The 27,224-nt window shown below is 42.6% G+C and overlaps 1 protein-coding gene across 1 annotated transcript in view; it reads left to right on the top strand.

Annotated features, from left to right (window-relative positions):
- The window catches only part of arhgef12a (Rho guanine nucleotide exchange factor (GEF) 12a), a 40,398-nt gene extending 20,899 nt beyond the window's left edge, over nt 1–19,499 (top strand). The window contains exons 4-39 of the mRNA XM_061073548.1: nt 3,165–3,263; nt 4,279–4,328; nt 4,560–4,617; nt 4,715–4,884; nt 5,110–5,229; nt 5,710–5,817; nt 6,085–6,219; nt 6,336–6,437; nt 6,604–6,714; nt 6,827–6,925; nt 7,316–7,358; nt 7,656–7,761; nt 7,924–8,061; nt 8,215–8,247; nt 9,259–9,373; nt 9,468–9,579; nt 9,668–9,871; nt 9,952–10,090; nt 10,182–10,214; nt 10,315–10,466; nt 10,708–10,854; nt 11,539–11,624; nt 12,420–12,542; nt 12,789–12,903; nt 14,827–14,927; nt 15,125–15,202; nt 15,361–15,436; nt 15,525–15,692; nt 16,341–16,428; nt 16,520–16,597; nt 16,693–16,787; nt 16,916–17,122; nt 17,757–17,993; nt 18,111–18,340; nt 18,458–18,533; nt 18,635–19,499. Coding sequence (XP_060929531.1) covers nt 3,165–3,263; nt 4,279–4,328; nt 4,560–4,617; nt 4,715–4,884; nt 5,110–5,229; nt 5,710–5,817; nt 6,085–6,219; nt 6,336–6,437; nt 6,604–6,714; nt 6,827–6,925; nt 7,316–7,358; nt 7,656–7,761; nt 7,924–8,061; nt 8,215–8,247; nt 9,259–9,373; nt 9,468–9,579; nt 9,668–9,871; nt 9,952–10,090; nt 10,182–10,214; nt 10,315–10,466; nt 10,708–10,854; nt 11,539–11,624; nt 12,420–12,542; nt 12,789–12,903; nt 14,827–14,927; nt 15,125–15,202; nt 15,361–15,436; nt 15,525–15,692; nt 16,341–16,428; nt 16,520–16,597; nt 16,693–16,787; nt 16,916–17,122; nt 17,757–17,993; nt 18,111–18,340; nt 18,458–18,533; nt 18,635–18,645 — 4,043 coding nt within the window. The 3' untranslated portion in view covers nt 18,646–19,499. The remainder of the gene's footprint in view (nt 1–3,164; nt 3,264–4,278; nt 4,329–4,559; nt 4,618–4,714; nt 4,885–5,109; nt 5,230–5,709; nt 5,818–6,084; nt 6,220–6,335; nt 6,438–6,603; nt 6,715–6,826; nt 6,926–7,315; nt 7,359–7,655; nt 7,762–7,923; nt 8,062–8,214; nt 8,248–9,258; nt 9,374–9,467; nt 9,580–9,667; nt 9,872–9,951; nt 10,091–10,181; nt 10,215–10,314; nt 10,467–10,707; nt 10,855–11,538; nt 11,625–12,419; nt 12,543–12,788; nt 12,904–14,826; nt 14,928–15,124; nt 15,203–15,360; nt 15,437–15,524; nt 15,693–16,340; nt 16,429–16,519; nt 16,598–16,692; nt 16,788–16,915; nt 17,123–17,756; nt 17,994–18,110; nt 18,341–18,457; nt 18,534–18,634) is intronic.
- The last annotated feature ends 7,725 nt before the right edge of the window (nt 19,500–27,224 follow it).

The raw sequence follows: 27,224 nt of genomic DNA, 5'->3' as shown, positions 1-27,224 counted from the left end.
ATCATAGTTGTGTTTGGGTTTGATGCTACATGGAAGTAAACAGGAAGTAAACAGGAAGTTTGAGGTCCGGAAATACGGAAAGAGCGGTCCGTCAGGTCTCAAACATGAAGACGTGTACGAAAAGCTGTACGAAGCATTCGGAGAGGGCGTTTCACGACGGATAGGGCGGTCTTATCTGTCCGTAATAGAAGAAACGGAGAGGCATAAATTGGCCTTAACACTTTCATTATTGATTAATCTGCTAATTTACTTTGAACACAAACATACTAAATTGAGATATGTTAAGTTTGTTATTAATTATGTCATTATCAAGACAAGCAGTAAATGCTAACAATTGAGAAAATGTGACTCGGGAAAATTGGGTATCTTTTGCTTGAAAATGTAGATTTACAAGTGACCTCAGATCTACTTTGAAATTATATGGCTCAAATAATAATGTGTTTCATTATTATTGAGCATTGGGATTATTTGAGCAGTGCAAATAGCCCACTGACGTTTGGTATCACTATTCTCTAAAAAGGATTACAGTTTTTCAAGCCATTGCAAAATGATGTGTCGGGTTCTTAAGCAGCAGATTTTTTTTTTTGTGTACTTGCTGATAGGGACAACTTCCTCAGTGTTTACACTGCCGGTCTGCAAAATATTTGGCTTTTAAATTCTGAGTCAGAAACTATTAAAACCACATCTTTTCTGCTGGTCAATATTTATCCATGCTCAGTAAACTCAAGTCATATTGTTTGCCAACATACAGCTAAATACAGAACTTCCAACTTAATCTATGAATGTTTTTAATAGGAAAATTCTCACTATTCAACTGAATTCATCATAGACCCCAGCAGCTGAGCTAAGCACTACTTAAAAGATTGATTTTGGATTACCAGGATACAGTTTCACTATTTACTTTGATCCATAAACCCCCACTTGAGTCAGATCCAAATATTTATGCAAAGTTTCAGTTGATTCATTGAAAATTGAGCTCACGCAGTGAATAACACATACATGCTTACAGGGACTTACTTTTGCTCAGGGTAAAGCCGAGCGGCCACAGAACAATAGGTTTAGTGACTTGTTTTCAGGATCACCATGTTAGCAGGGTCATTATGGAGCCTCTTCTCTCCTGTGGTGTGAGGGTGTCATTATAACCCGGTTCAACTGCTCTCTTGTGCTTCTTACATCATGTGGGACACTTTTTCACATTTCTTTCAACTGCTGTTGGCCAAAAGGACACAAAAAGAGACAGAAATAGTCAGATAATGGAAGATTTCCTACCAAGTGACTTGTAGCGGGTGCCTGATCTCACAAGCAGCGAATTGACAAAACAAATTCTTAAGGCGGCCGTCAGAAATGCCAGATTCTGCTGATGAAAGTCTCGTCTGTGTTGGACATACTGTATTAAGATAAGGTTCCACTGTCACATTGGACAAAGCATATTTGTGGTCTTTCTCCTTGAACCAGTTATCGCTATATAGATGAAAAGCCACGTTCGTATTTGAAGCTCTAAATACTCCGACTTTCAGATTTATGAAAAGTAGTCTGACCTTTTGTATGTGGTATTCTAATGACTTTTGGTGACTGCGGTGCTTAAGGTACTCAGTGTCAGCATTAAAGGTCAGTTTATTGTCTTGAGTACTTTTATCTGTGTTTCAACAAAGGTTGCTGACTATGGATCAGTTAAAACCCTGAATAATACATTAGCTCAGATGGATTAACCTGGTCAGCGATCATATCAGTCCTCCCTCTTCCTCACGGTTAATAAATACCAACCAGAGCCTCTAAAATACTGTTATGAGTTGAAAAAGGCAAAAGATCAACATCTAGAGGCAAATTCACACCAGCCCTTTAACCCATACGGCTTCATCTGTTTTTTTGACACCCTTGCCCTCTCCCAGTTTCCCTTCCCCCTGCTCCTGTAGCTCAACCTCACCCCCCCCCCTTTACTCCCTTCCCCCCAGCCTCGGGCTTTTGGCCCCTCTTAGCCACTCACTGTGTTTAAGCCCCTGCTCCTTCCACTCTCCAACCCCCACACCACTGTCCTTATCGATCGACTCACCCCTCCCTGGTTGACGCTGCAGCGATCAGAATAATCACAGACACATCACCAAGACCAGTTCAAGGGTCACCTCATTCTGTCTGGGTCTCTTATAATAGAAATGTTTTGCTTATTTTGGAAAATCGACTCCTTGTGTTTAATAACACGAGACAACGTTGTTTGTCTGTCTAAGCATTTTGCATTCTTTGCATTGTGTTTCCTTTTTTGTCGACTTCCCTGTCAGTCGGCCAGACGTAAGATAAGCTCTAATCTCAGTATGCAACACTAATGAAACACTGTAGAGAACCTGAACAGTAACGTTCCTCCTCCTGACCTGTGAGACGACACGTCTGCGACCATTTTTAATATAAGCAGGACTTATTATTTCTTTACCAATGTATTAACATTGTCAGCACTTGACCTTACTCTCAAAATATACTGTATGTCCTAATGTGGCACAATATTGAATTGAATTGAAATCAAATTAAATGCTTTTTCTTTATATTATTTCAAAATGTGCTGCAGAATTCAAGCTCTAATGTTTCTGTCCAACCTCACAACAATATTTTTTTACATTCCTCTTGTTTTATTCACAACACTGTCTAGACTACTGGAGATGAGTTATCTACTTACATGTTACAGGATAGGTTCACATTTTTTAAAGATAATACCCACATGGGCAAATGTAGAAGCTTTTTGGTTATTGCTGTTGTCCATACTGGATGTAACAAAAATCATATTTAAAAGCATTTTCAGTGTAATCTGTGGAGGAAAAAACAAATCTTCATGGTCAGTATGGAGGAAGAGGAATATATGCAGGGACCAGTAATAACTTTACTGTACATACAATGATGTCCGTCTTGTTCTAAAATAAACTTAGGATTACAATATAACCTATTTTGGGAAAGTAAAATAAATATTATTGTTACTATTTGTAATGTTCCTCTGCAAAATGTGATTATTGTCACACAATCAAATCCATTTATAAAATATTTGGAGTTAAACACGGATGGAGTGTAGTTTTTATACTGTGTTAGACACTTGACTGAAGCAAGTGAAGAACATTTATCTTAATGACTTTAGTCCTTTTGAAGACACTGTTTTGTTTTGTCTGTCCTGTCTGTCTCACTCGCAGGTCTGGTCCAGCGATGTGTAATCATCCAGAAAGATGAAAATGGCTTCGGGCTCACTGTCAGTGGTGACAACCCAGTGTTTGTGCAGCTTGTCAAAGAAGGTAAGGAGAAGCCTCAAACTTAAAGGGAAGAAGAAAAGCATGGTGTTGCAATGACTGATTTTCTACTTTGGTGTAAAGCCGTTTGCAATAGAGTGTGGGCTCCCGTTTCATGCACTGACATCAAACTGTCACGGCAGTCTGCTCTGCATTCACAGATATGAGGGATAACTGTGAAGTCATGCACTGAATATTTCCTCCTCAGCAGTTTCATAATAGCTGCAGTTATCGTGGTGTCTTTTAACGAGGGGACTTTGACAGGATACTTGCTGCCTCTAACTGTCGGCTGTTATCAGGCCACAGAAAACATGACTGTGTGTACAGTAGTGGAAAGAGACAGAAGAGGAAGGAACTGATGGAGGACTTTAGTTGCCCGGTCATCAGTGCTTGGCGGGGTTCACCTATTCCTGTATGGCTCTCCATTTGTGCCTTTGTTAATCACTCCCCACCAGGAGCCATCTACTTGGTTTCATTTGAATAATTTATAAAAGTTGTTTTTCATTTCACTGTTAACGGAGCAGCAAGTAACTGGTTAGTATGAAACTAAAAAAAGACTGATAGGATAAGATTATGTCCTTATTTCGGTGACACTGTTTAAAATGTTCACATTAATGCTAAAGCTAAGACCCAAAATGATCATCACAAGCATTGCTTTCTTAAAACTGTATTTATTTTCTTCTTCAGCTCCTTGCTGCTGACTCTAGAGCCAGACCTGGATCTTATAATAACCTGTCTCATGCCTAAATCCCTTTGTTTGGGGTGGAGCTGTGAAACAGGTCCTTCTCGTAATATAACCACTGTTATGGTCTTTCAAAATAGCACTTCAGTAGTCACTCTGCAACATCTGGTCTGTCAGGGCTACATGGTGTACTCGTTGTGGGGAAAAATCCACAATTACACCACAAAGCTGTATTTTCTCTCAGTTCTCCCTTCGATACATTTCCATCTTCTATTTATTTTTGTTTCTTTCCTGCACTCCCGTGTTTTTATAATGCTCTTTTTCCTCTGTGTTTGCCAGATGGGGCTGCAATGCGGGCAGGTGTCCAGACAGGAGATAGGATCATCAAGGTATTGTGTTCATTTACCTCTTTTAACTGTCAGCTTCACTGTTTTCTAGTCCAAGGCCAATGCAGAGGCTGTATGCTGCCACCTTCTGGTCAATTACACTCTCTACTCCATTCTGTTGTGTGTGTGTGTGAAGCTGGAGTGAGACATCAATGTGGAAATCTGGGCCTGGAATGGAAGGTTGTTGTCCGTATCAGTCTTGATTCTGATCATTGTATCATTACTGTCTTCTAGGTCAATGGGACCCTTGTAACACATTCAAACCACATTGAAGTGGTGAAGCTAATCAAATGTAAGTTCTTCTTGTCTGTCTTTCTGTTTAATAAAAATCCCCATTTTAATACATAAATCTTAAATTCAAACACATCCCTTATTTTCTCCTTTTTCAGCGGGCTCCTATGTGGCCCTCACAGTGCTGGGGCGCCCCCCAGGGCTCGCCCAGATCCCTTTGTCGGAAGCAGAGTCTCAAATGCTGGGTGTTAGCATTTCCTCTCCAAACTCCCCAGCATCAGAACGCCCCTACAGTCCTCAGGACCGCCTCTCTTCACAACCACCATGGGTACTATATGGCATCAGTTGTTGCTCTCTTCCTGTATCTCGGTTCCACAAACATCCCTTCCTCTTCATCATTCTGCTCATCATCTTGGAGATTATGTTTTATCTACGTTTTCCTCATCCTTCTAAATGATTTTTGCAGGGGCCTTCCTTTAACAACCCTATACTCCGTGCTAAAGTAAACATGTGTATGATTCCTTGTTTTGATTTCACCCCTCTTGCTGTCTAGGCCATGAAGGAGGAGTACAGCAAGAACCCCTCCCCCAAACTACTGAAAGACATCCTGGAAGCTAAAAAACACATTCCTCAGCTGCAGGGTCAGCTCTTCAAGGCCACTGGGGCAACACAGGTAAAGCAAATACCTCCACTCCATCTAAGTAACTCGTACATTTAGCCGACGGAGTGAGGGTATCTGGGGACACGGCTCTACCAGCAAATCCCAAGCAGTCTTTGTGTAATTTTGTGTCGAGCATTTAGGGCCCGTTTCAGACGAACATAAATCCTAATCTTATCAAAGGATTAGGCTTTCTCTGTGGGAAGCCACTCTTTTGTGTCTGTGTGACAGCTTATTTTATATACATTGCTCACTGAGCCTTTTGTTATGTGCGTCAACACTTTACTCTCTGAAATTTAAAAAGAAAGTGGTATTTTGTGAATGTACACTCTTAAAATACTGATACATTTAGGAATGCATCAGTTTGCCTCTTGCCGTTATGTTAAAACACATTTTATTCTTTTCATTTCATTTCCCACTTTGTATGTTTTGTTCTTTATGTGATAAGATTGTTCACAATTGGTAATAAAAGTTGTGTTTACATAAATCCTTTAGGAGGGGGTTCCAGGTGGTGATGCACATGATGGTAGCATGTTTGAGTCGGAGCACACTCTCACCTCAAAGGGAGACAACAACACAGACATGTCCTGGAGCAGCACACCTGTAAGTTTTTTCGTCTCAACAACACATTTGAATTTTCACTCTGAGCTTCACATTAAACCTTAAGTCGGAGCCCAGGTAGGTTATTGGATTATTTATTGGATTAGCCCTGCTTAGATATGGGTTCTTAAAGTCTTTACGACACCAGTGTTGCCACAGTTACTGTACATATTGACAGTAAAGATTTATTTAGAAGGAATTGTTCAGTTATTTCTTTTGCTAAATGCAGACTGAATGATAATGTAATGCTTTGTTCCATCCTACCTCCAGTTATCCCACAGATTTGGGCCTGGATCTCCAGAAAGTTTATTTCAAAGACAGACATCCTGCTCCAGCCCAAAGAGCACACCCAGGAACAGCTTCAACTCCTGCCACTCCCCTGACGCAGCAGACACCACTGACCTGGTAACTGTACTTTTTGGCTTTGTTCAATTCTCCTTAAAATATGCACTAAATTAGTAGATTTTCTAATTGTCTAACCTTTATAAGAAACAGTTGTTAACAATATGTCTTGTCCCCAGGACTCTCTGTCCCCAACCACAGTCAGCAGTCCCTCCTCTTCTCGCCTCGTCTCACAAATCATTGGAGCTGAGGACGACTATTTTGATTCGGACCAGGAACAGGTATTTTACCACACGGCGGAACACAACATAATCTATCTCATATTATCTCTGAGTACACCTGGCAATTACTGAATACCTGGCCTGGCCGTCTTTAGTATTGTTGTTGCTGCAATTAAAGTACGATTACTTTGTCAGATTGCCAACTGTTGTCCTGACTGTGTTTCAGACAAACGGCCAGTGTCACAACTTCAACAGCATCGAGCAGCTCAAGTCTCGCCCCGCCCACCTCACGGCCTTCCTTCACCATGTCATCTCTCAGTTCGACCCTGCTCCTGTGGTAAGACCTGTTCCCTTCACACCTTGTTTAATCCGTTGTACATATTCATTTCATGCAGCCTGACACACTGCTGGTCGCTGTTTATTAATATTTCGTAATCTTGTGTCCTCAGCTTTGCTACCTCTACGCTGACCTCTACAAGCAGACCAACTCCAAAGAGACCAGACGGGTGTTCATGGACCTCCACACCTTCTTCATAGACCGAGGAGCTGTAAGTAGTTTCTGTTTGTCGGCGGGAGCTATGGAGAAAACAACAGGCCTCTACATCGCTTGTTATTGTCTTTGTTTGTATATCCTGAACAAAAACTAATCAGATACCAAAAATATTGCATTTGCACAGTGACCAGAGAATTGTACAATTTACAGGTAAGAATAGGGGGATAAATGTGTCACTGACCGGCTCCAATGCTCGGGAACACATGGTGATAATGATGATGTCAATATGAGATCTTCATTTTCACTTTCTAGTACATTAAAAAAACATTCATCCATAGGAAAAACAAGTAAAAAAAAAAAATTTAAAAAAAACAAAACATCATATCAAATTAACATGTGTTCAAATTTGTTGTCAAAGTATAAATCAGTTTTGTTCTTCTTACAGAATTTGAAAGTTGCTGTCCCTGAATCCATCTCTTCTGATCTTGGTAAGTATATCATGCTGTATGTGTGTGTTTGCCTCTGCTCAGTGTCGATTTTTTTTTTTTTTTTACGCTCACCTTTTGTGCTTCTGTTAACTCAATTAAACCATTTGTCCGTCCTCATTATACAGTCCCTGTAAGTGATCACTTACTCAGTCATGCACATTCCTGACTAATCCCATGCTCTGGTGGTTTGGAAACTATTGCTTAGTCTTATCATCACCTATTTAGAGTGCACATGTCACAATCGGTTGGTACTTGTACAGTGTATCTGAGTGTGTGTACGTGCGTGCGTGTGTGCAGATCGACGGCGGACAGAACTGATCCCAGAGGAAATAAACAGGCAACACGTTCAATCACTGCAGGACTCTCTGCTCCCTGACATTCAGAAGAACCTTGAGGATTTCAGGTAAACGTGTGAACACAGAATTTGTTACTGAACTGTGTATGTTCCAATTAAGTAATGAATTTGAGAATTTAGTTCGTTCTCACTACACAAAAAGTAGTATCTCACTATTGTTAGCCACATTTTGCTGAGAAATTATTGACATTGTTATGTTGGAACATGTAGGCAGAAGCGCAGTATGGGTCTAACAGTGGCTGCAGCTGAATTGGCGAGACTGGACCAAGAGGGAGTCAGAGACAGGGTCACTCTGGAGAGAGAGCGCTCATATGCTGAAAGCATCATCACCAAGATAGAGGATATCCTGTAAGTAGCACATGCACACAGTCACGTAACACGCATGGCACGAATCAAGACATGTGCCGCTTGTTTGTTTGCACAGATACTCTCTTACCCAATCACATGTTGTTGTCCATTACCAGCCACTAAAATAATTTTTCTTCTTTGTGTCGTTTCTAGCTTAACTACTCAGACCACAGAAGAAGAGAAATGGTGAGTAAACTATTTTTGTGGTGCATTTGATTGATTGACACAAAGAGCATCTCTTAAAGTGCATCGAGTATAATTATAGTGCCCATATTATGCTTTGTGTGGCTTTCCTTGTACCTTTAGTGCATCATATAGCTTTTATGCGCTCATAAAGGCTTTTTGGAATCAAAAAGGTCAAAGTCCACGGCAAAGTGAGTCGTTCTTCACCACAGAAAACACTGCTCCTGAACAGAGCATTTACTGCACCATGAGACATGCCCACCGAGGGGCTAGTTTGGCTCAAATTGATATGGCAGAACTAATACCACTGTTACCAAGGCGACAGCAGTGTTACTATCTGATTAAGATGCCTCTGAGTAAAATGTTGACCAATCTCAAGAGGGAGCCAGCTGACCAATTAGAGCAGACCTGGCAGAAGAGAGGGCTAAAACTGAGAGAGATAGTGACAAGTGGCACTCTAACAATGTATGTTTTTAGATAACCAATGTGTATTTTGAACATAACACAATGCAAACCTATGTCGGTTGGTCGCACAAATTAAGATTGCAAATCTGTAAATGGCCACAATGTAGGTACGTCAAGAGTGTTCATCACATTCTGTCACAACATATTATTTTACACTTATTGGCTCTTTTAAATCATTGTTTGTCCTAAATTCAGTCAGTCAGTGTTTTCAGTCTTTGCTGTTTTGACAAAGAAAACAAAACAAAATATTGGTGTCATCCAAGTCCCTTTTCCACATCCCCCACAGTTTACACATAAAGCATTCGGGCAGTGTCTCAAAGAAAACATGTAATTTATGCAGTATGTTTATACTGAATAATTCAAACGTGGGACTGATTCAAACAGTGTAGTTTGAAATGCCATATGGTCGCAGCACATTCCAGATGGTTTGTGTAGAGATTGTATGAGAATGACATATGGTACAATCCACAATATGGACACTTGTTCACTTCGAATGATAGCGCTCTGTTGTTTAGTTGGTTATAATTGAGAAACTTTGTTGTCATTTAGCACTACCATGCAGTATGTCATCTATACATACATGAAGCACCTTGGTGTGAGGGTCAAGGAACCTCGCAGTCTGGAGTCCAAACGGGTCCGGATCAACTTTCTCCCCAAGATCAAGGTATTTCAATATTGTTTGCTGCGCTATGGGACTTCTCCTTTCTTTGTCACCTGCCTGACACATTGTGTTCGCTTGTATTTTTGATAAAATACAGAAAAGCATAAAGTCAGAAAAGGAAGGAGGAGAAGAAAAGGTGGTGAAGAAACCCAGATTTCCCAGCATCCTTGGTCCTCAGCGGCGGCCCAGCCGCATCGAAGCAGCATCTGGTGAGTTTAGACTTTTAAATACGCCAAAATGATGGCTCTACTTCTAAAGCATTTAAAAATGTGTTTACACATCTCTCTATATTTGTAGTGGGTAAAGCCTTGGATGGTCGCCCACGACCTCAGAAACAGTTGTCTCAGCCTTCACTTGGGGCAAGCGACCACATGGAAAGTGGTCGTTTAAGAAGCAGCCAATCAAGTGAGGGCTCTGAGCTCACACACTCCATGTCTGTCAACACCTCATCCCCAAACAGCACCAACTACAGCTCAGACACGAGCCGAGACGCTGACATGGGTGAGCTACTTATCAACTCAGATGAACATGAGGGGAAGAGTGACACAGTGACCGTTTCTAACTTGTTCCTCATCTCTCAGGTGGAACTCCGACCTCAGGCCCCCACAGGCTGAGTGACGGCCTTCAGACCGACCCTCTGGACGGGCTGCCATACCCTGCTTCGCACTTTGACCTTTACAATCTGGACCAACTGCAAGAGGACGACAGAGAGAGTGACAGGTGCATTTACAGTCACGTGCAGCGACACATTGGCTTCCTTTAAGAGAGAATATTTATATAACATTGAGTTTTCTGTTATCATTTTCGGTAGAGCTCACGAGGGAACACCAAAGGCCATACGAAGGTAAGGATACGACTTAACTCCATCTACAAAAGGAGATGGGTTATACTTACTGGATCATTTTTATTAGCCAGTTGAAAAGTTAACTTTTCTCTCGCCCTAGGCTCGAGGGACTGGGTGCAGCAGACGTCCAGAGTGAAGACGACCAGGGAACAGACTCCGAGCACGACCCCCCAAACTGGCAGCAGCTGGTGGGGAGAGAAGTCCTAGTGGGTCTCCGGCCTCATGAAATCAAAAGGCAGGAAGTTATCAATGGTGAGAGCATAACATTGTACAATATATGAAGGCTGCATTTCTATTTATCAAAAAGTCTGTGAAGTCGGTCCTACTCTGCGTGATTTGAAAAACTGTTGTGATATATCACCCATTGAGTAGAGGGAGATATGCTTCAGAGAATTTGCTGGGCTCCGACCCAAGTCTCTGTCACGACGTACATCATGTTGAGCTGTGCAGATGATCTGCCGTCTTGAATTTGCATCTTGCCTTTTGTCTGCAGAGCTGTTTTACACGGAGCGTGCACATGTGCGGATGCTGCGAGTTTTAGACCACGTTTTCTACCAGAAGCTTTCCAAAGAGAGCATCCTGCCTCCCGCTGACATCAAGAACATCTTCACCAACCTGGAGGAGATTCTGCAGCTGCATGGTACACACACGCGCACAAAAACACACACAACCTGAACAAACAGTATTGCCTATGTTAGGAAATATACGAAGCAGTAAAAAACTCAAAAGGGGGAGTCTATGTGAGAATGCAAACTTTTCCTGCCAGCTCCCCAGTAAAAGGCAGGATTTATCCCATCTGAGAATACAGCAGGAACATGTTGAGGACATTTCTAACACGTGATGAATGCAAAGCTGAAAACAAAGCAGAATTATCTCAAGATGAAGAATAGTGTTGTACGTGCAGATGTAGATGTCAACTCGGAAAGACAACAACATTTAAGAGCTCTTGGCGATAAGGGCGGACACCGGTGTCACTGTGCTTTAAACAAAAAACATGTGATTTCACAGTGGAATGTAAATGTCATGTCCTGCCTCCTGCATGCTGCATGCTCCACCCTGACACCAACCCTCACCTGAATGTTCTGAACATTTTCCTATTGTCATTTCCTATCACGTCTGACCGGAACGATCTCCTGCTGCATTCTTCATATGTGAAAGACAAAGTCACGTTCATGTCTGAAAACAACTTCTGCGAGCGAGAGTTAGATTAACGTTTAAAGTGACCATGATGATAGTATATAGAATGTAAAGCGCACACACACAGCATCCTTACACGTTGTCGCACACACTGACTGTTCGTTGGTGCCTCTTCTTGGAATTTCAGCTTCAATACTGGAGCAAATGGCAGCCGTGCGGAAGAGAAATGAGTCCTCAGTAATTGATCAGATAGGAGACGACTTGCTCTCCTGGGTGAGTACAATTCTCAGGCTGAAATTGTATTTCCCCCCTTTCAAACATCTTCCTATATTGAATACATTTCAAGAAGACTGATGTGGCAGGAGAAAAAATGTATTGTGCACAAAGAAATTGATCTGTTGCCCAAAATTGCTTCAAAGCGGAAAAAAAAACCAGACTTTGGCAATTGATTGCTTCCCTCGGCCTCACGTCTGTTGACGTGTCGTATGAGCAAGAAAATGGTTATTTCAAGCTTTTATGTAATAGAGAACAGGTTTTTGGCAATGTTGTCAGAATCAACATCAAAGTCTTATATCCCACCTTGAGATCCTAAAAGACAAAAGCTTAAAGATGGCACAGAACTGCTTTGCCCTCCTCAGGAACAAGAAGTATCAAAGCCCAAGCTAGTAAATTATATGGAAGCCCACTCCTCAGTAAATGTTACGTCAGACGATGCCCTTAATGTGTCTGACATCTCCACATCTCCGCATCGGGTGAGATACATAAGATATGAGGTAGCTGCAGACAGTATCAGTGGGCCTCGATGTCTGAAATGTCTCTATGGGGGATAAGTAGGGTAAACGGTTCCCTGGGGGTCTCAAAGTCCATCTCGTCTACGTTTAAACTTAAGCTGCCTCTTCTACGAGGACTTAAGCTTGGCCCCCTTCTGGGAGGTACCGCTCATTATAATGGTTAAATACTAGGCATTTCCATGGCAACCACACACCCCATGACCTAGAGCGACTGAGTGTCTGATTTCTCTGCTCTGTCCTTCTCGACTCTGTCCCGTCTTGGGTGTGGTGGTTACAGTTCAGTGGCGGCGAGGAGAAGATCAAGCAGGCGGTCGGGACGTTCTGCAGTAACCAGCCTTTCGCTCTGGAGATCATCAAGACGAAGCAGAAGAAAGACTCCAGGTTCACTTCGTTCATCCAGGTACTGACGTTCTCCTTGTACATTACACAAAATTCACATTAAAATAATTAATTGTTTAAAGAAAAATGGTTCCAGGCAGATACTAGACTGAATGAAATGCTCAAAATGTGTCACTGAGGAAATTTAAACAGTTTTGATCTGTCCTGTTCAAAGAATTTACTGAAATGTAGCTCATTCACTCTCTATATCTGTAAGATTACACAGGTGACCGTGTAAGTGTAACTTGTAATCTTCATTGCTTTGCAGGAGGCAGAGAGTAACAGACTGTGTCGCAGACTGCAGCTTAAAGACATCATTCCTGTCGAGATGCAGCGACTCACCAAGTACCCGCTGCTACTGGAGAACATCTCCAAGTACACAGGTAGTGTGCTGTCGCCCTGCAGACCACCATGCATTTATTACTCTGTATATTCACCGCACATGTTGTCTTTAACAATTTAAAAACAGGATGCTTGGATAAAGTAAAAATTCCAGCTGATAAATATTAGAGATGTTGAATAATGGTTGAACATTGTAGACGTGACAGATTAACATGAAGCACAATGATAGCCACCAGAATTCAATTTTGCTCAAAGTTTTTAGGGATCCTTACCAAGATTATAACCCCCTGTTAAAGGTAGGTATGTATATGAGCAGCTGAGCTCGGTATAAATAACTCTCAGGAGTACTTGGAGATTCAGGTAGAAGAGGGGATTTTATTATTCCCACAAAGTAAGGCCGACAAGGCAGAATTATGAAAGTAAATAAAAATATAAAATAAAACAAAAGAGCGAAAAACAAACACTTCGAAATAAGAAAATAAATAGGCACAGTGGCCAAAATAAATACTTACAATAACAATATACTGTTTAAGCTAGCACTTAAAATGGAGAGCTCTCAGACTTACTTCCCTATAACAGCAGCTCTCCTAGACCCTCGTCCTCCCATGTCCGGCCTCCCTGACTCAATGAACAGCCCGGCTTAAATGGGACTAACCACGCCCCTTACAATTGGAACATTCCAATATACCATTAAACACAGTGGTGTCCCAGGTAAGGCCAGCTTCCTAGCTTTAATCAGCTTAAACACTAAAACTCCATATGGCTGGTAACATAACCGGCAACATATTTACACACAACTGTTCCATGAAGGCATAGCCTCCTAATAATACAACAGATTGTATACAGACCCAGACATGTAACACACACAGACAACATTTATACAGATAACACATGACAACAGGACAGTTTATTGTTGCGGTGACGGTCGCCGCGCGCACCGACACACACGTGAACCGGGCAGTGCCATTACTGCCGTGACGGGCGCCGTGCGCTCCGTCACACCCCCCCTCCCAAGGAGGTTGTGTTTTCACCCCCTGTCTGTTTTGGGGATCTGAACAAAGTAATGGATCTAGACATTTTTACAACTTACTTTAATAACGGGAGATTGGGCTTCTCTCTATTTATTTTTTAGTATATAGATTTCGAAGAGAATAATGCATGGATGTTGTTGAAAAACCAAATCTGACATATTTATGGGACAGATATCAATCAGTGTGTGGAATTCAATAGATCCAAAGAGAAATCTGGATCTTGTGACTTTAAATGTTGTTTCATAAGGCAACAACATCAGGGTGCCAGTACGCAGGGCCACACACTGTGTTGATAGCTGTATGGATTATTCCAGCAGTAAGGTTGTAATTCACATCTAGTCTGATGGTCTAGACAAGAAAATGAAATCTACAAATTACCTCTTCAACTCGAGTCCAGCCTTTTTGTCCTGTGATCCTCAAATCGATGAGATCCTTAGAGTAATTGTTACTCCTGTTGCAGGTAACCAAGGTGATGCTAAATACAGGAATAATAGCTTGTTTGGGTTTTGTAACCCGATTGTGATGAAAGAAATTGATAAAAAATGAACTCTCTTGAGAAAGAAGAAAAGTGGATAAAAATGAACCAAATGAAGTATTATGTGGTCTTGTGTGGTTTCTAGACAGCCATTAGAGAATTACGCAGACTAATGGAGAGATTATCACTTTTATGGTCCCGGAGCGTTAGTGCACATTTTAGGAAATGTATCGCCCATTACTTGGTCCATCATTTTAGTCCGGGGGTTCGTGTCTCACACAGAGAGAACACACTAATGATAAATTACAACCGGCTATTATAGGATCATAATGCCCCCCTGCTTTATCATCATTATTGAGAATGATTGTTTGTTAATGGAGGGAGGAAATGTGAAATTACCAGACACCCCCTCCCTGGATAAGTGAGTAGGCCTTATTTGATATCATAAAATCTTTCAGACAACACGGTGGAGAAGGACAAAGTGAAGCAGGCGGCCGACTGCTGCAGGAGGATCCTAAATCACGTCAACCAGGCTGTGAAGGAATCCGAGGACAAGCAGGTGTGTGCTTTAAGAAACCTTCTTTCCATTTCAGGACTTTTCTCTTCATCCCCTTCAGTCTCATCCTAAGTCCTCCTCGTCTTTCCTGCTCGGCTCAAAGTTTATTTTATCACCACCTTCTTCACTCCCAAGGCGGTGGCTTCCTTTAAAAAAAAGCACTCACTTATCCCTTTTTTCCTCTGTCTCTTCCTCTCCAGAGGCTGGAGGACTATCAGAGACGACTGGACCTGTCCTCTCTGAAGCAGACAGATAACCCTGTGATCCTGGAGCTAAAGGTGAGATGTTTACATGACCCTTTTAGTTTCACTTAAGGCGCCCACTCTCATTTTAAACCCACGCATGCAGTTTGAAATCTCTGCCAGATAAAAAAAAAGTAGACCGGTACGAATCAGTGAGAAGATGTTTGACTTATTTCATCGTTCACATTCTTCAGAACCTGGATCTTACCAAGAGAACGATGGTGCACGAGGGACCTCTGTCATGGAAAGTGAACAAGGACAAGACTATTGGTTTGTAATCAATTCTTTATTCGACTGGTTATTGATGAGTAGAGTATGTGAATACGGGAAATAACAGTGTTCCTTGTCTCTTCTGTAGAGTTGTACACGCTCCTCCTGGAGGACATCCTGGTTCTGCTACAGAAACAAGACGAGCGTCTGATCCTGAAGTGTCACAGCAAAAACCTGGCAGGCACTGCAGATACCAAACATATCTTCAGTCCCATCATCAAACTCAACACTGTGCTGGTGCGCTCTGTGGCCACAGGTCAGTTAACACAACACAACAATCTCTCACAGGACACATTTGAAAAGTATCATCCCGCTCTTGCTTTCTCAATTAGCTAAAACAGAACCCGATGATGAGATGATCTATGTTTCTGCAGTTGTTTAGGACATGATTTCAGAAAAAAGTCTGGAAAATTTGAGTCTGAACAGTTTGCTCTTCGCAAATAAAGAATACAGCAGGAGATTGACAATAACAGGGAAATGTCCAGAACATTCAGGCGAGGTGAGGCGTGACGCCCGAGTAGAGCACACAGGCGTCAGGACACGACAAATGAATTCTACTCCAGAGAGCCTGGCAAGCTCATCAGAAAAAGCTATAAAAGCTTGTCCTCCTAAGTTGATTCATTTTGCGTCCATCATGTAGAAATGTCATCAACACACCAACTCCCTCGCTGTGAATTCTACCCACATTTTCCTGCCTTATTCTCACATGGGCTCATTTTCCAGACTTTTGACTAGCAGCCTGGCAGGAAAAGTTCTGGAGAATGTGTAGAATAACTGATCTGAACATTTGCATTCGCACGTACAAATGTCCAGAGTTCAGTGCAGGTCTGAAAACAGCATAAATGGAAGAATAAAACGGATTTAGTCTCACCTCAAACCGTCTCTCCACTCTCTCCCCATCCAGACAACAAGTCTTTTTTCGTCCTGTCCATGTCCGACAACGGAGCCCAGATCTACGAGCTGATGGCGCCCACAGTCGCAGATCAGATCACGTGAGAAACATATTCTTATCGCTTTGTTACATTTGTATCATTCCACCTGTTTAGTGATCTAACAACCTTTCTTTTGTTTCCTTCACGAAAGGTGGCAGCGTCTAATCATCCAGCGAGCGGAGGCCATGAAAGTCAAACCTCACAGCATCATCCCGTTACCTCAGAGCGAGTATGTTGCTTTGTCATCTTTCGTAATTCGATTGGATGTGATGGTTCTCAGGGTTTGAGCTTGTTACTGACAAAAAAATGTTGCTTGTGTGTCAGCGGGGAGAGAGACGACGTGGAGATCATTACCGCAGGTGTGTCCAGGCTGAGCCGAGACGCAGACCGCACGTCCACGGGCAGCACCCAGTCAACAGGTGCCAATATCTCACACATTACTTCCCTTATTCTTTCCTTGTTACTTCATTATTCGCTGCTTTTCAACTGTGTCGACGATCCTCATCTAATTAGAACTCCTCCGATAACTGTAATCGCTCCTCATTAGATAAAGAGAGCAGTCCGGCCCCTAGAAGCGCCTTGCCCAGCTCTCTACCTGGTAACAATCCATTCGAGACGGGGAAGGGTGAGGAGGAGGAGCAGGAGGAGGAAGGGTTTGTGGATCCGGAGCTTCCTTACCCAGCGGCTGAGGACGTCAGGGAAGGAGACTCGTTTAACGTGTATCCCTCCAGAGCAGACGAAGCACTGAAAACACGTAAGCGTTCGGAACAGATATCTCCAACACCTCACGTAGTTTATATGTCTTTTTTTTTTTTTTTTTAACTGAGTTTTTATTTAGTTTTTAACAAAACAATATGCATTTTCAGACAGTTACTCTCTTTGTCAATTTTTCAACTGTATACAATATTGTTATACATGGTATTCAAGTACAGTTTACAATGCATAAAAAGAACAACAAACATCAAACAGTGCTCACTCCAAGAGAAAAAGAGGGGGGATAAGAATAATAATAAATGGCTGATTACATACTTAATGTATTAAATTAAAAGAGGAAAGAAAAAACAATTCAAATGAAAATAAAACCAGAGGTAAATAAATAGTTATTGTCCACTCCAGAATGTTGTATATGCTATATATGCTTTTCAGAGAGGATGGTTTATAATGTATGTGAATAGGGAGTGTTGACAGATAACCGCTCAACCAGAGGCCCGGAGCGAGATTAATTAGTGACCCTCATTGTATTAATAACGCAGAGACAGGACCCCATCGTTTAGTAAAGATAGACTTTTGGAGCCTTAATGAATATGTGATTTGCTCCATTTGGTAGATGTATATGTAATTTTTAAAATATATTTATCAATAACCCGGATCTGTCCCCTGTCCGTTAGTGGCAGCCTTAAAGCAGGTGTTGGTGACCCAGCTGATGTCCCAGGAGGCTGCAGAGCAAAGCAAACGCTCCACAGGGGCTCGTCTCCTCAGGACCACGTCTCTGCGGACCCCCATCGACAGCCGCGCCCGAGTGATGGTCCACAACGGCTCGGAGAAGAACAGCTCTCAGACCGAGGACCCGGCTCAGGACCTCGGCTCCGGGGACACGGGCTTCTTCGACTCTCCTGACGATTACGGTGAGCCTGGGGCCGTAGATTTAAACAGTTTGAACTTCTTTCACTCGGGTTTGATCTATGCTCCGTGTCCCTCCTCTGATGACATTTGTCTAATAGGGCTTCTTTTCATTCTCTCAGCAGGATACTTGGTCCTGGAGGGCTACGGTGGCCCGGGGGAGAGCAGCACAGACGACGACATCTTGGCATCAGCCACAGGGAAGCAGCTGAGATCCTCACAAGGCTGCGCCACGGACTCCGGCATCAACTTGAGGTTTTCCTCGGCGTCTCAGGCCGGCAGCCTCTCCTCTGTCAGCAGACAAGTCCTGTCTCACCTCAGAAGCCTTCAGTCCAACCTGAGCTATCTGAAGGTACCTGACATGTTTCCCCTTTCAGCTCCTCATCACATGTAACAAACTGAGTGATTAACACAAAGCGATCGTTTTTACTGCGTGATCTTACGGTGGATTGTTTTTTTCCCCCTGCAGGACGTTGAGGCCAAGTACAATAATCTAATACGCCAAAGGCCTGAAAGGTCCTCAGCAGACATGGACGGGAACAAAGGTATCTCATCGTCAGCATGAATCACTGCATCTCAACTCTTGAATCACTTCCTGTGTCTGTCCATCGTCTGATCCTTCATCTCAACGTTTCTTTACCCTCAGATAAGAGATAGTGGAAGACCACGCCCACGGCTTCAGGCTCTGGTCCCAAAGAGGAAGTCCTGACCCGTCGTCTGATCTTACTTCTCGTGTCCTGGACTTTCTGGACCTCCTATAAGCTTGTCCTCTCACTGCTGAGTCGCCCTATTTTCCTTTCCATCGCCGCCCGCGGCCGCCACTGAGAATGAGAGACTGAGAGTGTGAGCAGAAACGTGGATGTCTTTAGCGACGCCGCACCCCCACCACCCCCCCCTTTTTCTCCTCCATCAGCACAAGGCAATCAGGGAAGTGGGATTGCCCCAGAACCTCACCCCTCGACCATCTAACACCCATTTCCCCCCCCTGAACTCCCTGCAAGAAAGAGAACTTATACCAAAATGTACAAAGATGTGTGTTTAGAATATATATATATGAAACACAAAACAAGAAAAGGAAAATTTTAAGATAATGTATTAAGATTTTTTTTATCCCAAGATGTATTTATTTTCTTTCTTTTATTTTCATTTTTTTTTTTTTTTTTTTTTTTAAAAAGTGTTTCCACATTGCTTGCATGCTTTTGGCCATGGTGTTACCTTTTGGACGGCTCCTCCCCGCGCCAGTCACACGGGCCGCGTGTGAGTGACGAGTGCACGCGAGCGCCGGCCGAGCGGAGTCCTGGTGAAGTGGCGGGAGTGTATTCAGACTGATAGAGGCCGGAGTCGCACGGGTGATGGATAGATCCCATTGTGTTGAAACTCTTGAACTGTGTTAAAAGACTAGAATTTTAGACAAATTCTAGGTGTGGTGTTAAACTAGAATGAAGAGTCTCAAGGCTCTGATCTGGTCCTGTTGCATTTCTGTGCCTCCTCCTCCTCCTCCTCCTCCTCCTCCTCCTCCTCCTCCTCCTCCTCCTCCTCCTCCTCCTCCTCCTCCTCCTCCTCCTCCTCCTCGCTGTGAGGGCTATTTTTCCTCCTGTCTCCTCCTTTGCGTGTGACTCTTCTCCTTCTTCTTCCTTTTGAACACTTACAGGTGTCATCCTTCCTTTTTTCTCTCCTCACAGCCCCCTGGCAATCATGTTTCTTTATCCCCTGCTGCACTCTATATGTCATGCTTTCTCATCTTCCCTTTGGGGATCTTGCCCCCGTTCTCTCCCCCCCCCCTCCCCTCTCTCTCTTCTGCAAGGAGCGGCCACGCTCTCTCTGTATTAGCTTCTGACAGAAATGCTGCTTCTCTCTGCTTCTATTGGCTGTTCTGATCTGATCTGCCTGATATTCTAACAATGTCATGAAGTTCAACATATACTGTACAATGATCAAGTTGGAAGGTTATGCATAACTTTAATAAATAAATAAATGGTGCCATGACACAATGAAAAAGGAAAACCTCGCCCGTTTTTGCTACCTTGACGTTTTGCAGGCAAATATTTAATTATGAAACTGAGCCTTTTTTTAATTAGAGTTTCAGAGATGGATGATGGAACTGTTTGTTTGCCTCCGTCCCAGCTATAGCCAGTGGACGGGTTGTGTGTCTCATGCCTAATGTTCATAAGAATTCAGCTGCAATTACAAAATCAGTCCAGCGTTTACACGTCAATGCTCGTAAATGTACTGAGGCTCAGTATCACACATACAAGATTTATCTGAGTCTCTTGACAAGTGCTGAAGCTGCATTTTCTTTACCTCATTGTTCTCGATTCCGTTTGAGTGAGTGATTGATTTCTATTGAGTGAAATAGGCTGAAATTGAACACAGGGTAAAGAGAAGGCTGTGTTCTTTTTTTGAATCGGAGGTTTTACTGTGTAAGTGAATGAACTACAGTAGCTATCCAATATAGTGCAGGGGCCCTTTGACAGCATGTAATATACGACCGCCTCTTGTACCGCAGGACTCTGTGTGTTGTTCACGGCTCCAGGGCTTCTGAGAGATGATCAGCACCCGGGGGGTTTACCTTCCGCCTGAGGCCATTTCAAAAATTGAGAACAAGGTTGGATATTTGTTAGACACTTTTTGGGATCATTTTAATTTGATCCTCGTCGTCAGGCGTCAAGCATTTTCCCTTTTGACCTTAACGGAGAGCAACGCTTCCTGTGGAGGTTTGAGCGGAGCTAAATGTCAGAGAGGGGCAGAGTCGTTTCATAAAAGGGAAACCAGCAGAGAGGTTTGATCAAGGACAACCACAGAAGGTGATGATTGTTTCCAGCAGGTGGCAAACTTCCACCGTTAAACAGCGCGGTGAAAGAAGACCCACCCTGAAACCTGCAGTGGCATCAGTGTTTTAAATAACCTGCTGATTCTCCACATATATGCGACTCGAGCAATGTGTCTGTTTTGCCTCCTCAATGAGACGATGGTCAAGGTGTGTGTGTGTGTGTGTGTGTGTGTGTGTGTGTGTGTGTGTGTGTGTGTGTGTGTGTGTGTGTGTGTGTGTGTGTGTGTGTGTGTGTGTGTGTGTGTGTGTGTGTGTGTGTGTGTGTGTGTGTGTGTGTGTGTGTGTGTGTGTGTGTGTGTGTGTCTATAACGCAGGAGGAAGCCTCACAGTTCCCACTGACATGTTCCCTCCTTTCCTCTCACCGTCACCCTGACTGCTGCGGTGAAGCCCAGAGAGCAGAGAGGATGGGGTGAGGACACCAGTGGAGGATGGTCAAGGTGAGGAAAGACCATAAATTAAAGAAAGGAAGAGGTGAGGAGCGTGAACAAAGACGTGTGGAAGATGAAGAGGGGGACGTGTGGGGAGAAGAGAGGCGACGTAATTGATTGTCTAGTTTCCCTGCACACACCCGTCACCGAGCTAATTGTAGTGGCAAAGACAAAGAGAGGTGTCAGTCACATGTCGAGCCCCGCTGAGACCAGCCTTCCTCCTCCTCCTCCTCCTCCTCCTCCTCCTCCTCCTCCTCCTCCTCCTCCTCCTCCTCCTCCTCCTCCTCCTCCTCCTCCTCCTCAGGTATGTATGCATGCAACAGTGCTGTGGCTGAAGCTCCATCCTTCATCCTACAACCAAAATCAAAGACCTGTTTTCTTGTTTTCTACAGCACCAGGCTCTTGAAGTCGTGTCGTCCTTTAAACACACAATCAAAACACAACGCCCACATTCTCAGATGTTGTTTTGGAGACGCGTTTGAAGCCAGTAAATCAAGTTGAGGATTCGATGTGTTTGCCTGCTGCTGGTGTGTACGACCATTGCGGAAACAATCCTGGTTGTTTCCGCAATCCAAGACAAAGATCCCAGACTAAATAAAACAACTTTGGCAAAGGAAGGAAAGAAACAAAGAGATGTTTATGCAAGATTTCGTCGTTTTCACCCACATCTCTGAACCGCACACATTCACCCATTCACACACACGTGCACGTTTCAGTCTGAAAAGAGTTTCTCATCAATATGCTAATGCACCTACAAGTGCATCCTTTCCAGGTCTTAATCTATACACCGGTGTGCGTCTGCAGCCGTCCTGCGTCTCTGAGTAGAATTGGATTAAATCTGCATTGTTGCTGCAGGACCCGTCGCTGCAGCTGTCGTCGTATTCACACACGCAACCCACAACCAAACTTAGGATTGTCACTCCGAGAACCGTGCACAGAATGCGCCTCATTTATCCCTTTTTTGGTCAGAGTGTGCCGTTTCATCAATATTCATCCTTGTGTGTGTTTGCAGCAGGATGCCCAGCACACACACAGAATCCTGAGCTGCTGCCCCAATATATAAACGCTCCACTATAGGGCCCAGCACAAGGCCAGTGCCCCGTGTGAGGTTGTTGGGAGGTGAAACTTGAGATCAGTCAATAAAATAATTGGTTATATTCCGCCTTTACGTCTGCTTAGCGTTGCCAGCAGAGTCACAGCGGGCTTGTTTCCCCGTGTAATAAATCACTGTCTGGTTGTGTGGTTCTCATCAAAGACTATTATATTTCAGACTGCAGAGGTTATAACTAAAAGAGGGAATAAAGTGAAGTGTCCCTAAAAAAAAAAAAAAAAAAAGAATCGTGGAAGTTGGATTCACATAAATCAGCTGTTCACGTGGTGATTTATGGCGGTGGCTACAGTCTCTGTTTCTCTTCTCTGGAGAGGGTTTGTCAAAGTAGAAATATCCGCTCCCCTTTGTCGGATCCACGTTTTTATTGCAAAGTTTTACAGTGAAGACATTTCCTTCTTAACCCTTTGATACACAACATGGGTCAAAAGTGATCCGATGGAGTTTTAATTGTAAATATCTTTGCAATAAATGTATTTCATCATTCAGAATTCCAGGAATTCCTCAATTAACTTGTTTTTGATCATTACACATTCTTATTTTTATTTGTCCTTATTTACTTTTGTAATAAAATTTTTTGTATCACTACCCCTCTAAGGCACAACATGGGTCAAAAATGACCCATATTCATTTCACATGTTATTTCATGCATGGCTGTGCTTCTTTGCTATATCTTTTAAAATCTATTTATTTAATCATTTAATATTACAAAGTATTAATTAAAATATCTTGTTTTTGATTACCACAAATCATTATTTTCATTTTCTCTGTCTTAATTTTTGAACTAAAATGTTTTTTGTATTACTACATCAAGTTTACACACATTGGTCAAAAATGACCCATGTATGCAAGTGTGAATTTGATAGGAACCTTTGATTTGTAAATGTTTGTAGTTAGGAAGATGTTTACTGTGGACAACTTTTCAAATGCCACACTTGTCAGAACTACTTGTCAGAACTAAACGGGCTGCTTTTGCACATCTGATTCATGTAAGTCTTATTTTACAATTGTTTTACCTAAGAAAATATTTGGTATCTTGTGAAAAGATAACTGCACATAACATTTGAACATTACTCTTCTACTGGTGGGAAAGATAAATATGTCAAATATTATTAGCTAGCTGTTAACATATTCCCTTTTTAGCTAGCTAATGTTAGCTTATGTAAGCTAGGTAAATTCTAGCTAACGATAGCTAGGTCAACATGATTTAGTTCTGACAAGTAGTTTTGACAAGTGTGGCATGAGAAAAGTTGTCCACAGTAAACATGTTCCTAACTACAAACATTTACAAATCAAAGGTTCCTATCAAATTCACACTTGCATACATGGGTCATTTTTGACCCATGTGTGTAAACGTGATGTAGTAATACCAAAACTATTTTAGTTCAAAAATTAAGACAGAGAAAATGAAAGTAATGATTTTTGGTAATCAAAAACAAGATATTTTAATGAATACTTTGAAATACTCAATGATTAAATAAATAGATTTTAAAAGATATAGAAAAGAAGCGCAGCCATGCATGAAATAACATGTGAAATGAATACGGGTCATTTTTGACCCATGAAAAAGTAGAAAAGGACAAATGAAAATAAGAATTTGTGATGATCAAAAACAAGTTTATTAAGGAATTCCTGAAATTCTGAATGACGAAATAAATGTTTAGCAAAGATATTTACAATTTAAACTCCATCGGGTCATTTTTGACCCATGTGTGTAAACTTGATTTCAAAATACAAAAACTATTTTAGTTCATAAATTATGAAAGATAAAATGAAAAAAATGATTTGTGGTAATCAAAAACAAGATGTTTAATGAATACTTCGAATATTAAATGATGAGATAATTAGATTTCCAAAAATATAGTAAAGAAACACTCAGCCGTGCATGAAATAACATTGTAAGTCAATACGGGTCATTTTTGACCCATGTTGTGCCTTAGAGGGGGTTTGCATAGCTTGTGTATCAAAGGGTTAAATCTGAGTAGGCACGTTTTTGCAAATTGCTTTGCAAGGGGCGTGGTTATGATCAGACGGCGTCCAGCCCAATCAAGGACACTTGACGTTTCCTTGTAAAAAAGTCCACCTCAATTATAACCTGTTTCCCAAACTGGGACCGCTGACCTTAGGGGATTGATTTTCATGCCGCACCTCTCCCCCCTCCATCCATGCAGAAGCCAATGGAAGATGGATTGGACTGAAGATCAATGGGCTCCCAAGTCTGATTAATCCATAGCCTCTCGAGTAATCACTGTCCCGAGCACGACAATGAGGTCGTGCAGGACGTGGGGCGTCAGGTCGATGCCTAGAGACAAAGTGACCGACTGCTTCTAATGGAAGGAATATGCAAAAAAAATAAATGAAAGAGTTGAGTCATGAGTGCCAAAGAAAGAGGATGCCTGAACCTGATCAGTGGCTGTGGGACACTTTGGAATCCACCCACCCAATAATAAATAGGCACCTGTGGCTTGGCGATCCCCGTGTCTAATTACCACACCTCAATTTGATGGAGAATCTGGGCAGGAGGCTTCCGGCGGACCACCTGGCACCGGGCTCCCCAGCTCAGTCTGCTGTGAAAAGGGAAACCAGAAGGGCTGAGGGGGGGCGCCGCTGTTGAGCTGTGACCTGGGAGCAGATCCAGGCCCAGTGCACCTCAGAGCCTCAGCCTCAGGAATCCATGACACAACGCTGGCAGACATGCTTCTGCTGCTTCTGCTCACCATCGCTGGCAAAGTGCACAGCTGCCGCCGCTGTCCTGCCAGGTTGGTTGGGCCGAGTCCGTGAGTCCAACACCAGGCCCAGAGACACAGACCAGAGAGTGAAATGAAATGAAATCAGGAATTACTGGAAGAAACAAAGTGAGATGTTTATTGACATCTGTCAGGAGTGGGCCGCTGTGATGGGACCTCAGTTACAGTACGTGACAGCGATGAACGGAGACTTGCTTCGCTTCTCCTGGTTGAAAGGAGGAATTGATTAGTTATTTATCATCCTCAATGTATGGCTGCCAGCGTCGGGACACATAAAGAGAGAAGTGATGCGAAGCAGAACTCGACACAGGAGAACACATTAATTTTCCTCCTGAGATTTAGAGGATTGATCCCAGCGTCGTGTGTGTCTGGTTCACATGTAGCAGCTCCACCTGAAGATCAAACATTGGTGTGTGTGTGTGTGTGTAGCTCTGCGATGAATTGAATTGACATTTAGCCAAAAAATTATGATTCCATGCATGTTGTGTTTATTTGAACACACTATCTGGTGTCCTGGATCCCATCAATAAACCACTGCATTGGTTCTTTGTCCGAGCAAGACCACTGTAAAGAATTATTGATGTGAAGTTAATTAGACTATAATGATAAATCATGTCACTCAGCAAAGACCATTTTTCCAGATGTTCCATTGACATCACAAAGTAACTTTGGTGAAAACTTTATATTTGAAAATGTAATGGCATTTCAGCTTTAGCTATTACAATCACTCATCCTGTATTTATTTTGATATTCAGGAGAGCAACGTGTTTGTATAAACATGGAGCTGGAAAAGAGCTTTAAAAATGATATGAGAAGCATTTCACTAGGACTTATATTAAAAAGGTATTTCCAGACAGAGTCTCCTAAAAAGGTTTCAAACTTTTTCGAACTAAATTCTGGTTCAATAAGTTTCTCACGTGACCAAATCAGCATAACAAATGAAACAGTAAAAGTAATTAAGTACCTGCTGTCAATTCTACTTTAAATGTTAGAGGTACAAGTACTTGATGAGTGTGTGCAGAAGTCAACAATAAGAAGTCAGGGGGCGGAGTCTAGTGTTTTCTGCCTGCTCTGATTGGATCAGTGGATCATCCCATTCCTGTTATTGATAGCTTAAAATATAAAAACTGAAATGTGCATGTAGCCAAGTCTATTGCAAAAAATGTAGTGAAGTAGAAATATATTTGCTGATTTGAGTTAAATCAAAAGTACTGGAAAACAAAACTACACAAGTGAAGTACAGATACAAACAAAAAATGTGCTAACATAAACAAGGTAAATGTAGTTTGTTCCAGCAACGCTGGCTGTAGTAATGTTGAGGAGTTGTACACATCCTTACACATTACATCTGTAGAGCACTATGAGAACAGAGCCTGTGTCATTCTACACATGCTCCCTTCTTTCAGCCAGTAGCTACACATAAGGACCCAGTGTGATTTAGCTATACATACTATAGGCTTTACGATCCAATAGGATGTGAACACCTACATGTAACATACAGGGTGACAGCAGCTCTAGCCAGTCATTAATTTGCTGTTGGAATTGCTGACGCAGGGTGAAGGAGATATACTGGGATGCTGTGGGAGACATCTTCACACTTGGGGGTGACACCTGCTCATGATACTCCGTCGCTGTATCGTTTCACCTCCTGCTCTCCTCCTCCATTCATCATGACATTAAACTCTGCGTAAGACATCAGCTGCTGCCTGAGTGCCTCCTTCCACATCTGCCAAACACCCCCTGTATAAATGCACGCTGAATTCATCTGACAAGTGGAAATGTGTTCCTTTATAAATGTGAATATGAAAAAAAGACCACATGAATCGATGTTTCTCCTGCAGGGACAGAAGAGCAACACGTCCTGTGAAACATGAAGAGCTCCACACGAGCTGCCGGTGTATAACAGATCACACCAAGAGAAAAACACCTGATGAAGGATTACATAATCGTTGCATGAATCTGTTTCACGTTAAAGGGAGCGAGTGGCCTGCACCATTTGTTTAATTTCTCTTATTACAACCTTGTAGTCATGAGTCAGTGAGTGTGAGTCATCCAGGAATCATGAGTCCTCCTCGGCTGCGTGGAGCGAACGCACACTCCTCGGGTTGTGAGCTGCTTCTCGG

The sequence above is a fragment of the Limanda limanda genome, chromosome 6, assembly GCF_963576545.1.
Source record: "Limanda limanda chromosome 6, fLimLim1.1, whole genome shotgun sequence".
Taxonomy (NCBI): Eukaryota; Metazoa; Chordata; class Actinopteri; order Pleuronectiformes; family Pleuronectidae; genus Limanda; species Limanda limanda.
Note: the sequence above shows the minus strand (reverse complement) of the source record. Positions and strands in the feature narration are given on the sequence as shown.